The following is a 15,369-nucleotide window of genomic DNA, read 5'->3' on the forward strand; positions in this document are numbered from 1 at the left end:
GAAAGGTCCCTAATTGGCACAGGTAGACAGATAGTTGAAAGTTCAAAAAAAAGCCCTATCTCATTTATTAGTGAAGTTTCTTGAGTTCTGATTGTTGTTTTGTTCAGAGAGGTTATATAGTTATCGTGTCTTGTGAAAAAAACTTAATTTTTAATTTTAGTTCATAAAGTATAATTTTTTTTTGTAAACACAAGTGTTTTTTTTGAAAAGGACAAAATGGGAAAAAGTAAAGACATTTCTGAGGAAAAAAAGTCTAGTGTTATAGTGCTACTGAAATTAGGAATACTATCTAATAGAGAAATTTCAAAAAAAGAAAACGTTTCTCGTCAAACAGTGGACAAAATTTCAAAATCAATAAAAAATCAGTCACCCGCCACCAGCAATCAGCGAAAGAACTGTCGTAAGATTAGAAAAACAACACCGAGGACTGATCAAAAAATCGTTCAAAGTGCCTTAGAAAACCGAAGTGCATCAGCAAAAACATTAAAAATAAAATTGGAAGAAGAGGGTATAAATATATCGGTATCAACACTGAGGCGACGTCTTTACGAAGTAAATCTGAAATGCAGGCGCCCTGTAAAAGTACCAAAATTGACACCACGAATGAAAGCGGATCGATTAAAATGGGCCAGGCTACATCGAAATTACTCGGTAGATGATTGGAAAAAGGTATTTATTTAAATTGAATTTTCAACATATCATTTTAGTCAATAAACTTATATATTTGAATTAAACTTAAATTTTCATTATTTTTCAGGTCATCTTTAGTGATGAGTGCCGGTTAGAAGCCGTGACAGAGAGCCGTCGATTCGTCAGGAGAACACCAATGGAACGTTACAATGAGGCCTGTGTGGTTAAAGTTATCAAACACCCCCCTGCAACAATGATATGGTCATGTATTATTAACAATTTACCTGGGCCGTTGTTTTTCGTGGAAGGAACAATGAACCAAAATTCCTATAAGCAGGTCCTCGAACGAATTTTATTGCCCTTCTACCATACACTCGACCCAACAGAAGGTCCATACACCTTCATGCAGGATGGGGCACCTTGCCACCGGGCTAAATCAATAATAAAAATTTTGTCTAACAAAAATCTGCCTTTGCTCCCCTGGCCTGGAAATTCTCCGGACCTTAATCCTATAGAAAACGTATGGAGCATGTTAAAAAATAAGGTATACTCATTCCCAAATCCGACAGTAGACTGTCTAAAAAAAAAATTCAAAAAATTAGGTCAGAAGACGAAGAAATAAAAAACACGATAAAACAGTGCATTTTAAGTATGCCAAAAAGAATTGAGGCAGTTATTTCTGCCAAAGGTGGAAATAATAAATACTAACTATATTTATATGAAAATATATGCATAATTTAAGCGTAATAAAGTGTTCTTGTGTAAATAAAATTCAATGTTGTTTTATTCAAGGTTTTCTCTGAGTTATTCCTGTTTGAATTGAGAAATTGCGCGAAATTCTGCGTGGCCCTAATTCATTGAGTAGATACTGTATAATGCGGAGAAATGGAGTGCGTTCATTTACTTACCCGTAACATTATTCGTACTCTATTGTAGTAGTGGAAAGTCTTAAAAATCTTATATATTAAAGTCGTAGTCATGCTACAAGTCAACTTTGTTTTTTTTTGATAAATTAAAGAAGCGTTAATCTATTCAGGACCATAGTTATCTCTAAAAAGTCTACATCACATTTTTGATAATATTCCCTATTTTTTTTGCTGTTTTCATTGTGTTAAATTTTATTTTTCCACAAACTGGTGTCCAGCATGGCCCTTTAAATAATTTATTTTTAATTAATTTACTCGATAAAATAAATGTTGTTTACGAATTCAGTACAAAGGGAATAAATATTGGACAAATATAACAAATACGCTTTCATGTATTTCTGAAAAAAATTAAACTGATTTAATCAATTTTCACATTAAAAAATGGCGATAGTGAGTTCCCATCAATCCTACAGATAAGTATATACCTAAACATTATCCACTGAATTATAACTGATGGATCATTTAAACGAACACTCGAATGACGGAACGCGATATATTTTGCCATGGTGTTTTTGACATTGATTCTATGACTTTTATCTCTGCATTGACTTTGACTTTTGACTTGTTTTTGACGTTCTCAGCTGTGTTTCTATGTTGACAATTTAATTAAAATAATATTTGATCAATTTAAGCAATAAAGATAATGTTAAGTAAATAAATTTAAAGAGATAAGGCTTGTTACTGAAATTGTGATGTTCTGCTTATAACATTTCTTTATTAGCCATTCATTTTGATATTCATTGCATCCAGACATCATCCTGCATTGTTTCACAACAAAGGTATTATTTTTAGTTAGTGTTTACCAAACTCATGATATAAAATATATCAGAATTAAAATTCCGAACACTTGTAATTGTTTTCTCAACCGAATATATTATAGAATTATACTTTTAATTATGTTTGTATGAAGTTTTTAAATGCACTAATACATATTTTATTAACACACCAGCATTGGGATTTGTTCCTCAAAGTACAATATTAAACAATACTTACAATATTTCTTACAATATTAAACAATAAATTGTACGTTTAACCTACTTCATGAATTGATGATTCATTATGACCAGTGACACATCAGAACCCATTGTGGTAAACACAAAGCTACCAACACTCATTTTTATACACATCCTGCAGTAAACGTAATATCGTTGTCAATTTGTCATTATTGACTTAGTTATTGATTGATTGAATAATAATTGTGTATTCTTTTGAATAGCGTAGGGCCATGTGTCAAGTTAATGATAAATATTTAAATTTTGAAACAAATCCTATAAATCCATACATAGTATATGAGCAAAATATTTTATATTTTAATAATCGTTTTAGTTTTTTTGTCTTTTATATTAAAATGTAATAGTTAAAAAAAATTAATATCTAATTTTTATTTAAGCATATGTGATGCTACCAATAACATTTGATTGACTATGTGATAAAAATAAAATTCCAAACCTTATTTTAAACAATGATGATATTATTGATTTGTAACTAAAACTTACCAAGCGTTTTTGAGTATTCAGCCCACTGAGATCTTTTGAAAAATTTTACTTGATGATGCACATTGCATATTAAATATTATTATATACATTATATTTGTAGGAAAATAGATATATTGTAATTATGTTTTTATTATTTGTTTATATGCCTTTAGAATTTTTTAAACACATTTTTTTACATTATTTTTAATTGGCAACCCCATCGTTTGACGCATTGTAATGTTAGTGTGAATTTATCCATTTCAGTGATTGAAGCGCTATCATGCTTAAGTTTAAAATAACAGGCTACAATGTTGTTGAAATTCCGGAGTCGGATAAAAAGTATGTGGCATATAACCTCACAGTTTGGAATTCTACCATTAATCCCGAATCTCCGGATTCAGGTGCCACTATCCAAAGAAGATATACCGACTTCCTTAATTTGTATAACAATTTAAAACGAGAATATAACAATCTGATGACTGGAGTTAATTTTCCCAAAAAGGTGAGATATAATTAGATTTTATTAACATATTTTGGACGGGTGTTTTTTACGCCTGCGGACTGCTGGCGACGGAATCGGATAGTTGTGTACATATAGTTTAGACCTTAACAAAGAGATTGGTACATAATATTCATATAAAAACATTAAATGATTCCTTCTTTTCTGACATTGAAATTAGGCCGGCGCAGAAGGTAAAAATCCACTTCCCATCCTTAAGCATTAATCGACAGAATGGTTAGAAAAATACCTTTCTCGTCCTTAGTGTGTTAATTTAATTTTTACCTGTTTGATTTATAAAATACATATTGTTATATTATACATTATATTATCTTATCTGGGTTATTTACATTATGTTATTGCATAGTTCTCATATTGCAACTGTTTTGTTTGGTTGTTTGTTTTCAGGCTGTTATTGGAAACTTTGAACCTGAACTGATTTCCTCACGGTCTGCTGGATTTGAGTCTCTGTTAGAGCATATTGCCAAAGATGTGAGGTTAAGGGAGGCTCCTTTCACTGTTGACTTTTTTGAAAGAATAGAATTAACCCTAGCCAAAAATTTTATGTTGGAAAATAGATATGATCAAGCTCTGTCCCCCCTAGAAAGTACCTTTAAACTGTTAAGTATGGTAAGATAAATTAACATACTATTTTATTGTATTAGTTTTTGTATGCTGTGGGATTCTTTACCAAGATAAGAGTTTACTTATGTAAATTATATGGGATTATATAAGAATAAATAATTGCATGATAATATATGATGTACGGTTTTGAGATTCTTCAAACCTCAAAATCCCTTCAAATTTTTATGAGTACATATAAAAATTTCACATATCGCTCATTCCTTTCAAGAACGTCATAAATCAATAATTGTCAATTTTCAGTTGTGCATGTTTTCGAAATGCCCAGAAAATGTACTATATCCCAACAAAAGAGGCATATTTTTAACTTAATATTTACCCGCTACAGAGCAGAAAGTGTTGTTTTTGCATTTTGAAGAAAAGGTATTGTTTAATTATTTTTTTAAATATACTAAATATTTTTCAAATGGAGAAAAATTCTTCAGGTTTTACCTAAAAAGATCTGTTGCACAGTAAAAAGTTCAATAAGCGGCTTGATATTTATTTTTAATACATTGTATTATATTATTAAACTTTTAAAATAATCTCCTGAAAAATCAAGTTTTTTTTATTTATGACGTTCTTGAAAGCTGTGAGTGATATATGTACATACAATATATTTTTATGTCATTATTTTTATAATTTTTAACACATTTACAAGTTATCGTTGGAAAATTTACTACAGTAGCAATTTTAAATAATTAAGAAAAAAATCATAAATTGTAACTACAAATTAATTTGCACTAGGAAATAAAACTGTCCATCCCAGGATTCAAACCTGAGTTCTATTGATGTCCGATCAGATGTTCTATGTACTGAGCTAAAGTCGCTTAGCTATTAAACAACCGTGATTTTACAGTGAATCCAACACAGACACACCTTTATTTTTTTATATTCATGGAATTTTATTGTATGTACATGTTTGTACAGAATTTTTCCATTTAGTATATGGCCTGTGGTAGCTCTGAAATAAGAATTGATTATCTGTATTGTTAAAATTGGTTTGATTAGTAGTTCTTTGTTATAAATAACTTTATTGTTGTTGTCAAACTGGTATTCGTATTTTCCCTCAGGTTGGTTCAAAGCGATAGTATAATATATTACAATTAAAACATCCTGTGTATACATATTACGATTGGTCAAAAAAAAATTATGCAAAAATTGCTTCCATCTTTGCTAATCAAATTTTTGTTTGTTTTCGGGCTCCAAGGATATTTAATTATGGGTACAAACTGTACATATTATACGACACAAATACTGAACATTAACAGATTATAACAATCCCACAAAGTCTGAAGTCTCAGTCGGAATGAAGGGGAATAGAAGATTTGAGATTATGTTACAAATACCCAGACCTATTTGAAATTAAAATTTCTTGATTTTACATTACAATTGGCTGGAATCAAGCAATTTCAGTTTTGCAGTTGAGCATTTCCTCAACTGACCTATGGTGCCCATCAAAATCACTTGAAAAGGTGCTGAAGACGTATAGTGCTAAAGAAAATAAATATACGAAGTTTTGGAAATTCAGTCAGAAAAGTGTTCAAAGGAGCTCAATAAAGGAGCTCAAACCATCATTAAATTTTTTTAAATAAAAAAAAACTTTTGATATGTTTAAATGTTATAATAATATAACTTTTTCTAATGATATTTTCAGAATGTTTAGTGTATTGGATAACTACACTTGTACCATAAGTTCACAATCTGGGTTTTAAGCACTGATTCAATGTATCTTGGTTGTAATACTGATATTTTGTTTATACTATTGCACAAATAAGTATGCATCATTAAAAAAATAAGAAAAACATGTATTCTATTTGTAATATTCAAGTTGTATTGTGCATCTATTTCAGATATACACAGACCGTTCACGTGTAGTGTTAGTGTCCCTATGTCGCTTGGTGGCGTGTGGGGTGGGGGGAGGGTCGGGGGGCGAGTCTAGTGGACTTGCGGGCCCAGTGGAGAAGTGGGCCAGTTTGGCTATGAAAAGATTTGACGGAGTGAGCGACGCGGACCTTTTGCCTCTTTATGTGCCTTTGATAAAAACCTGCATCACTATATGGTAAGTAAACGCCGCCTGCAATTTGTTATTAGCTACTTTCATACGTACGTGGCTATGTGTTTAGTAGTTGTTTACCATCACGCACCAAAAAACTATTTGAAAGACTGCGGGGTCGGTGTGTACAACTTATAAAAGAAATACCATGCACTTATTACAGGAGAAGAAGTATAATCCTGCACACTAGATGTCCACGAAACTCACTCTTCGCTCACTCCTTTCAAGAACGTCATAAATCAAAAAACATGATTTTTCAGGAGAACGTTTTTAAGGTTTAAAAATATAACACAATGTATTAAAAATAAATATCAAGCTACTTTTTGAACTTTTTACTTTGCAACAGACCTTTTTAGGTAAAACCTGAAGGTTTTTTATCCATTTAAAAAATATTTAGAATATTAAAAAAAAAAATTAAATAATACCTTTTCTTCAAAATGCAAAAACAACATTTTCTGTCCTGTAGCGGGTAAATATTGAGTTGAAAATATGCCTCTTTTGCTGGGATATAGTACATTTTCTGGGCATTCCGAAAACATGCACAAGTGAAAATTGACGATTTTTGATTTATGACGTTCTTGAAAGGCGTGAGCGTCTTATGTTTTGGGTATTGTTGTCGTATTGCACACATTTTTTTTTATTGCGTGCTTTAGGTTATAGATATCCTTAATCAGTATTAGAGAGACAAATCTCAGAAAAAAAATTAGGTAATAGAAATGAATTTTTCATACATATATGGAAAAAATACATGAAGAATATGAAGTTAACCTCTTGAGTAGTAAGATATCAATAACATTTTAAAACATCGTTTGTTCAGTCGGTAAAACATGTAACTAGCCGATAAATGATTTGATTCTACTGTATATTCAATAGATGGCATTGGTAGTCCAAATCCCGATATAATCTGGAAATATTTGAGAAATAACCACTACGCTACAAAAGTTGGGGCATACGCTATCTGACCTGGTATTTTATGCCCCCACAGTTAGGGTGGTATGAACAGAGAGTTTAATACTAAATATAAGTTTAAAACAGTTATTCATATTAACAGCAACAGTACTTTATTGATTTAAGAACTAAACTATATCTTACTTTTGTAATTACATATTTATCTTCATTAATAATCTGTTTTACAAATTTCAGGAAGGTTTTGGGAAAAGACTATCAATCTTTGGAGAGTAATTTGCTTTGCATGAAGAGAAGAGGAATGAAAGTGGACTCTTGTCCCAACCTCTTGGAGGCTATACAAAAGCTAGAAGAATCCATGGTAACACCCTAAATCTAGTCTAATAGTCTGACGTATTATTAAGCGTATTTATTTATGTATTTCACATTGACTTTTAACATACTGAAAATTTACTCTGATATGGTGAAAATTAGTTATTAGTACCTTGTGAGTAGGGACATTCTGTTATAACATCATATTGACCTATTTGACACCTTAAATGAATCCAATACCTTCCGATTTTCATGGATATCCTACATTGACTTGATGGTAGAAAAATAACCCTGACCCGCAAACTTTACTATATATAATTCCAAATTACCAAGATATTAAATTAAAGTGACTTGTACATTTTGCCAAGCCAAAATTAGCCAAGAGGTGAAGACCAGTTGTGAGTCGAAGTCGGTTTGGTTTACTTCAAGTCTTGACCTTGATCCCGAGTTCTAACAGATTTCATTCTGAACTTATCCAGAAATCTCTAGACACCAATAGGTCTATTATTAAATCTCTATAGGCGGTTTGTTCTTTGAGTCACCTCTGTCGATCCAAAGCTGACTGCATTCTATATTTTCATTTTAAAAGCTGTAGTTTTTTTTTCTTCCTGCTGACAAATCTCATTAAATTATGCAATTTAAAGATGTGACCAATGGGCAAATACGTGTTACTTTTTCGGCTACCCAATTAGGAAAGTTATTGTTACTTTTTCTTGGTTTACATTTTATTTCAGCTGAATTTTTTTGATGTTTAACCTGTTAACCGGGCGGGACGCATAAATACGTCAAACATAAATAATATCGGGTACGGGTAGAACATATGAATACGTCCTTGAAATATATTTTGCGCCCTGGAACGGGCGGGACGTATATTTTTCGAACAACAAAGGTATTAGTCATCCATACATGTCTCGACACAAATTTAAGACACGGAGTGAATCAGTATTCGCGCCCGTTACAAGTTGTGTAATTGAACAGCGGACTGCCCGGTTAACAGGTTAAATGTTGAACATATGTATTAGGAACTAGAAATCAGAAATATACTACCAAATTTATGCACTGATTGGCGTGATTTAAAGCTAAATGATAAAATCTACAATATTAAGTGACGGTTTCTTTTATAAAAAGTTTTGAAAAAATTCAATCACCCGATTCAATTGATTACTATGCATCTGATTTTCTTTTCCAAACAATTCGTCATAAAATCTAAGATGATACACTTTTCTTTCATAATAGGATTTTTTTCACAAATTAGTGATGTTCTTTTGAATGTATTTTTATATTGAAAGAGTATTTTTATAATTCTAAAGATTTTACTATGAATGCATGAAAATTATGCTTTCATTAATAAAGGAAAATATTAAATAATTCATCATTTCTCACCATAATTATAATATCTTAAACTCCTTTGTCAACTCGCCCTGCTTGTGTTATATGTCAAAACATTATTGCAATTTTATAAAAGGTGAAATTCTCTTTGAAATATCCAAAACAAATATTGATATATCGTAAATTAGTTTTGTGTAATTCAAAAGAATGAACAATACTATGATGAGAGTTTTTAAAAAAATTTATTTAAAATAATATAAAATTTAAAATAAAATATAAGAAACAGCCTGTTGTAATTTAAAAAATAAATAAAAGATCAACAAATTGCAATTATTCAAGAGACTTTTTAATAATTTTCACATATTCAGTTATAAACTTACTTTATTATGGTGTCAATTATGCTTTCGTACATTTAATGCATTTGTAATGAAGTTTTACTTTACGTCATATTGTTTTGTGTTGATAAATAAAACATAACATGTTTAATTATGTATTAAATTCAGTCAATTTAAATTACTTTAACCTATCCTAGGCACGACTGAAAATCATTAAGATGTTGGAAAGAATTGAAGCGCTTGTATAAAATGTATGTCTAAGTAAATGAAGACATAAAACAAAAAAATTATGTATGTTCAATTATCATTGACATATACATTTACACATTTAAATATTTTATAATATGCCACACTCACACACACATAATAAACAAGGTTTTGGAAACTACATAATGGAAACAGTCATCAAACAAATCAGTTAAATATTGCTGAAATGTTGAAGGTATGATTTTTTAATCACCATGCATGCCTTTCGTGGGGAAAAATAAGTGTATTTATGTCATATTTAAAAAAAATAAACTACCTATTTATTTTTCACCTATCCCAATGTTTGTAAATACTTAAAAAGGTTTTTTTAAATATGTTTTATTTTCATATTATTTTTTGACATCTCATCAAAGATGAATAAGAATATGGATGTCTGGGCATTTACGGGGCTTACGACCGTCATAGGCTGGTTTAAGTGATCACTTTACACACGTGTAACATTCACCAATTCTACCCATTATTGACAACCACACTACTCAAATTCTTGGAAGTTCCATATATATATGAACCAATTTAGAAACCTTGTTCATGAATCACTAGAACTTCACAAGAGACATCTATTGGTGAGATGTAAAGAACATCTCACCAATATCATGATGAGATGATGTTCTTCATCTTTGATGAGATGTCAAAAAATAATATGAAAATAACTCCTGTAATTGGAGATAATCCAGATTTTGTGAACAAGTATTTGGACACACTCAAAATGATGTAAATGTTTTATTTTATTATATTTTTTTAATTAAATATAAAAATGTCATATATTTGAATGTGTGGCATTTTTTATAAAAGTAATATGTATTTTTCTAATGTAGGTACAAAAATAGCGCCATATAAATTATTCCAAATTATTTTCATGTATGATAATTTGGTCATCATTTAAATATATGTACATGCATATTTTAGCGGAGAAAAGTATAAAATTTAATTTCAAACATTATGAGAACTTATACCATACACTGAGAGAATTTTTTTTTTACATTGTATTGATAATATTAAAAAAAAATTAATACGATAATTAAGACTTCATATATAAATCATTCCTCTCAATGATTTGATTTTTTTAAACAGTATAGGTTCTGAATCTTGTAAATGTGCCATAGATTTAATAAGGTATGACATTTTTTAATTCATATACCCTCTTTTATAAACATATGTATGTGTACACATAAACGTCCTTCGTTCAGTCATAGCAACAGAAAATAGATGCATGTCATTTATATGTTGGTTTGATTTGTAATTAATATATCTTCGTTTAGAAATACACCATGTGGCATTGTGTTTTATGTACATTATCATTGTAAATGTTTTCACTTTGTACCTTGAGATTTTGCACGATGTCCAAATCAATATATTTACTTTGTTTTGTAAAGTTACTGAAGTTTGTATAAGTATCACCTCATATTGGATTTGTAATGAGTAAAATAAACTTTTTGTGTTACAAAACCCAGTGATCAACTCAGGTATTGATGTGAAAGTAGTGGATTATAAGTAGATTTTTAACAAAAAATCCATTTTTAACAAATAACAAAAAATCTTCTTACAATCCACTATTTTCACATCAATATCTGAGGTGATCACTGGGTTTTGTAATACAAAAAGTCCATTTTACTCATTACAATTACAATATGAGGTGATATTTATACAAACTTCAGTACATATATTGCTGTAAAACTAGCAAACAATTAAGCATCCTTGAGGTAGTATTTGATCAAAATGGAGCTGTTTGAATTATCTGAAAATATAAGCAATTAAACTCACTGTCATGTCTTTTTAAGAGTTGAAAATAATTAATTAATTAAAATTCAAAACTTAGTTGGAGTGCAATTCATCACCAAAATGTAAAAAAGTCTCGTGTTACAAAAATGATTCCCTTTTTACAAAAAAGAAATTAAGTTTTGTAGTTTGGTCTTCCATAATAATTCATAGAAGCTATAAAAACTCATTATTTGACACATACGGAAACTTTATTTTGGGCAAGATTTGATCTTGTGTTACTCAATGCTACTTAATATTTATAATACATGTGATATTATACATATATATTTATGTTGTAAATTTTATTGTAGTGAAATGAATATGCCAATCTAATGGTACACAAAACTCAGCATTTCTGTAGCAATTTCGTTGTTGTAAATTGTTTAACAGCAAGGCAAAAAATAACAAGCTGACTTTACGTTGACTGACATGTTCCTGTGACATCATAGGATAATGGGACATTAAAAACTGCAATTGGAGTAAGCATATTAGAATAAAATAAAAGGGTGAAGTTTTATTTTTTCAAGATTTTTATTATTTTACCTCATCACAGATAAAGAAGTCTATTGAAATGGGAAACTTAAAGTTTAGGTATTTACTGGGATAGAAATGGGTATTTCTTTACTCTACCCGGGAGAGAGAGTTTAAACACTATAAAGTAAAGAAAGCTGGTGTACTTTGGCTATTTTATTAGGGGTAAGAAATACAAAGTACTATGTATTATATTACAACGCAACATAGGAAGAAGGCCTATATCTTGGCTTAAAGACTCGAGACAGTGACTCCACTGTAGTACTAAGTTTCTGTTGAGAGCGGCTCCAGACAAACCAAAAATTGCCATGATGATTGCTTGCTTTTAGCGTATTTCAGGATAATTGTAAATAATTTCACATGTATTTATGAAGGTCTGTGCTAAATCACTAAAAACTTACAAATTTCAACCATACATGTCACCATGAAGTTAATACTATAAAGAAAAGGTTGTTATCACTTGCGACATAAATATTATTTTAGAAATTTGCGTAATGTGGTTGTCAATTATGGGTAGAATGGAAATTTTTATACAATGTCCAAAGTTATCACTTAGATCAGCCATTACAGGTTGTTAACTCTCTTAGACCTCTATATTCTTGTCTCAATAGACTTCTTCATCTTCATTAAGATACAAATAAAGGTCTTGATATGAATAATTCTTATGTGGAGGAAATCCGGCACTTGTGAACCAATATTTGGATATACTCAAAATATTGTGAATTTTATATCTATTTATTTTATCACACATCAGTTGATTCTGTTGATGTTTACAATCAAATTTAACACTGTACAATAGGTTGCCAAAAACTAGCCATAGTCCTGTGAGAGTCGAAAACTAATCTGACCGAGATTGATATCTTGCTTGAAATGTTTGAGATTATACGGCAAATGCATTTTCTGCAGAATAAATAATTAAAATAATTAAATAAATAATTAATAAAACTTGATAAAATGTCATTCAAATTTATCCATGAATTTTTTTTATTTTTATAATTATTAAATTATTTTTACATAAAGAATTTCATCACTTTTTAATCCATTCAATATGGGCACAAAATATTTTTTGATTTATGCTAATATGTCAAAATGTTTCACGCTTTCAGAGTTTTTGTTGTTGTTTCTTTGAGAAAGTATGTTTGACTAATGAAGCACCGAATAGTGCATACGGCACTGCTTTAAATCAGTGCAAATGTGATATACTTTAAAAAAATGAAATCAGTGAAAAATGTATTAATTATGTTGCATTGATATTGATAATAAATGAAATGGTAAACAAATGAGTCAGTACAAAGGCCAAGTGAATTTGCCAAAGAAAACAATTTTGCAAGGAATATTATTATATTTACAAAAATTATGTTAAATTTTTATGTTTTTAATGTTTGTGGACAAAAAATAAATTGGTAATTTGATTGTATTTTGAACATACACATCTTAGTCATACAGGAGAAAGTGACCAAGTGCATTTATTTTACAAAAACGTGATTATTGACTATTTGATATCTTACTAGCTTAATATTGCCCTGAAAAAATCCCAAAGGATTTTAAACTTGGAAGTATAATATATTGACTTGTTAAAAATGACTAACTGCATTGATGTTTATTTTCTTGCCAAGCAAAAGTGACTTAGATGGCCCTCTTGAACATTTTACGTTATGTTAGTTGGTCACTTTCTCCTGAACGACTACGATATATGAATATTCTTCTTCACCAAATATTTTGAATTATTTAATATGTACCTATTATAATTGTAAAACCAATTAAGGTGCACATTATTTGGCATTAGCGTAATTATTTTACAAAAGTTTTTAATTTTAAATTGACTAAATATCTAATATTTTTTAATTAAAATAAATTAATCTGAGAAGTATTATTTTAATGTCACTTTCATTGGATTATTTTTATTTCTTCACTATTTAAAAAAGATATTAATCGATTATTTTTTGCGTGGGTTCTATTATAACGTGTTCATTTTTGTTATTGCTTACAATTACTAAGTATTGTATATATTATACCTTGTGAAAATATTATATGTACAAATATACTCAAGTATTTATAATTCTAGGACTTAAAAAGATGAATATTTTTATATTTTAAGGGTTGTTTTCAATTAACAAACTTCCAGCAATATCGACCTTAAATTATTCTCATACTTAACACGTTATATCGTTCGCTTCCAAATTCGTAATAGTGTATGAAGCATTGATACATTAAGAGTTTATTACTTGGTACTAAAATATCTGTAGATTTTATCCATGTCATTTGTAATTGACCATTTTAAAAATATTATTACGTATGTCTGTGACACATGTTTTTATAAATTTGTGGAACACATGTTTTGATACAATTTATATTTGAAGCACTAACTGTGATTTTCCATTTTACAATTAAAATGTAACTTTGTTTTAAAATCACTGTAAATATTTTATTATAACTTAATTATAATGTCTACCGGATTCGAAGCTAACCGCTTCTTTATCAAGACTTGATAAAGAAAGTCTGAATTATAAAGATAAAGAAGCGGTTAGCTTCAAAACCGGTAGACATTATAATTAAGTTATAATAAAATATCTATAGGGATTTTAAAACAAAGTTACATTTTAATTATAACATGTTTTGATGTTTAAAATGGCTTAGAATGAATCGGAACAAACTAGAATTTGACTTGGTTCATGAGATTTTTACAAATATAGCTCTGATTTGTGAGGGTCTTTGAAATATAGCTCTAGCATAGGAATCAGGGAGGTTTACATTAGATTATTATTTGATGCTTTACCTCAGTAAGTTTTCCATTTCAGAGCCCGTGCTCAAAGTATTATACAATATTTGACAATGATGTCATGAGCATTAAAACACTATAAATATATATTTTTATGTTAACTAAGATAACTTTTATTACAAATGTAAATTGTCTAATACATTTATTTTTCTGTTGAGATGAACAATACCAGCATACGAGTTTAGTAAATTTTAATATAAGTAAAAAATTATGAATGAAAACAAACTTTCAGCAAAATTTGCACATTTATAGGATTTGGGAACGATTTTTAACAAGAGATTTTATTTTTGCTTCATAATACAAAGATTTCATCATGACATAAACGAACGTTTATAAACACAACTGCATATGAGGGTGTTAGATGCAAAATTAGAATAATCCTTAAAAAAATAGTTCTTGAAATTTAAATAAAGTTTATACAATAACCCGCTTTTTGGAAAGTAGCGCGTTATAATTTTTTAAACTTCACAACGTTTTAACAATTTTCAAACTCCTTAAAAAAGTTTTATGTTTTAATTTTGAATTTAATACCCTTATATTTGATAGCAATAATATACAAGAAGTTTTAATATTGTAAGCAATTATAATTGTGAACTGCAACATGTCAATTTTAAATGGTGAGCATTATTCGATTTATATTTATGTAAATATTTCACAATAAAGAACCAAAACCTTACTTATGTCTTTATTCATTCATTTTTATTCAGTTAACAATATTCCATATTACATTTCAGCAAATGAATATGCCTCAACGCCTCAATTTTGGCAGGCGCAATGGCATAGTTGGTTAGACGCTATACTGCAAAACCGGCTTCGTGGCTTTGATTTATTTTTTATTTAAAATAATAATAGAAAGTTGTATTTTGTCATCGCTCAGTTGTTGTAATGTATATTTCGAACTTCCTTCCCATCCTTTCTCTCACCTGCAGATGAGCCTCTAAAATA

The 15,369-nt window shown here is 29.3% G+C and overlaps 1 protein-coding gene across 2 annotated transcripts; it reads left to right on the forward strand.

Moving 5' to 3' along the window:
- Window positions 1-887: 887 nt before the first annotated feature.
- LOC148307941 (sorting nexin-21-like) lies at window positions 888-15,100 on the forward strand. Of its 2 annotated transcripts, XM_088262625.1 has the most exons (6): window positions 888-2,335; window positions 3,296-3,533; window positions 3,939-4,160; window positions 6,005-6,213; window positions 7,351-7,474; window positions 11,426-15,100. In XM_088262625.1, exons 2-6 carry the CDS (start codon window positions 3,312-3,314, stop codon window positions 11,426-11,428), a joined length of 780 nt encoding a protein of 259 aa, XP_088118751.1. In that variant the 5' UTR covers window positions 888-2,335; window positions 3,296-3,311; the 3' UTR covers window positions 11,429-15,100. The 2 variants fall into 2 exon arrangements, with proteins under 2 accessions (XP_088118751.1, XP_088118750.1); XM_088262624.1 differs by having other exon boundaries at window positions 7,351-15,100.
- Window positions 15,101-15,369: the final 269 nt, after the last annotated feature.

The sequence above is a fragment of the Brachycentrus maculatus genome, unplaced genomic scaffold (assembly GCF_059751285.1).
Source record: "Brachycentrus maculatus isolate JH-2025_06_01 unplaced genomic scaffold, ASM5975128v1 h1tg000185l, whole genome shotgun sequence".
Classification (NCBI taxonomy): Eukaryota; Metazoa; Arthropoda; class Insecta; order Trichoptera; family Brachycentridae; genus Brachycentrus; species Brachycentrus maculatus.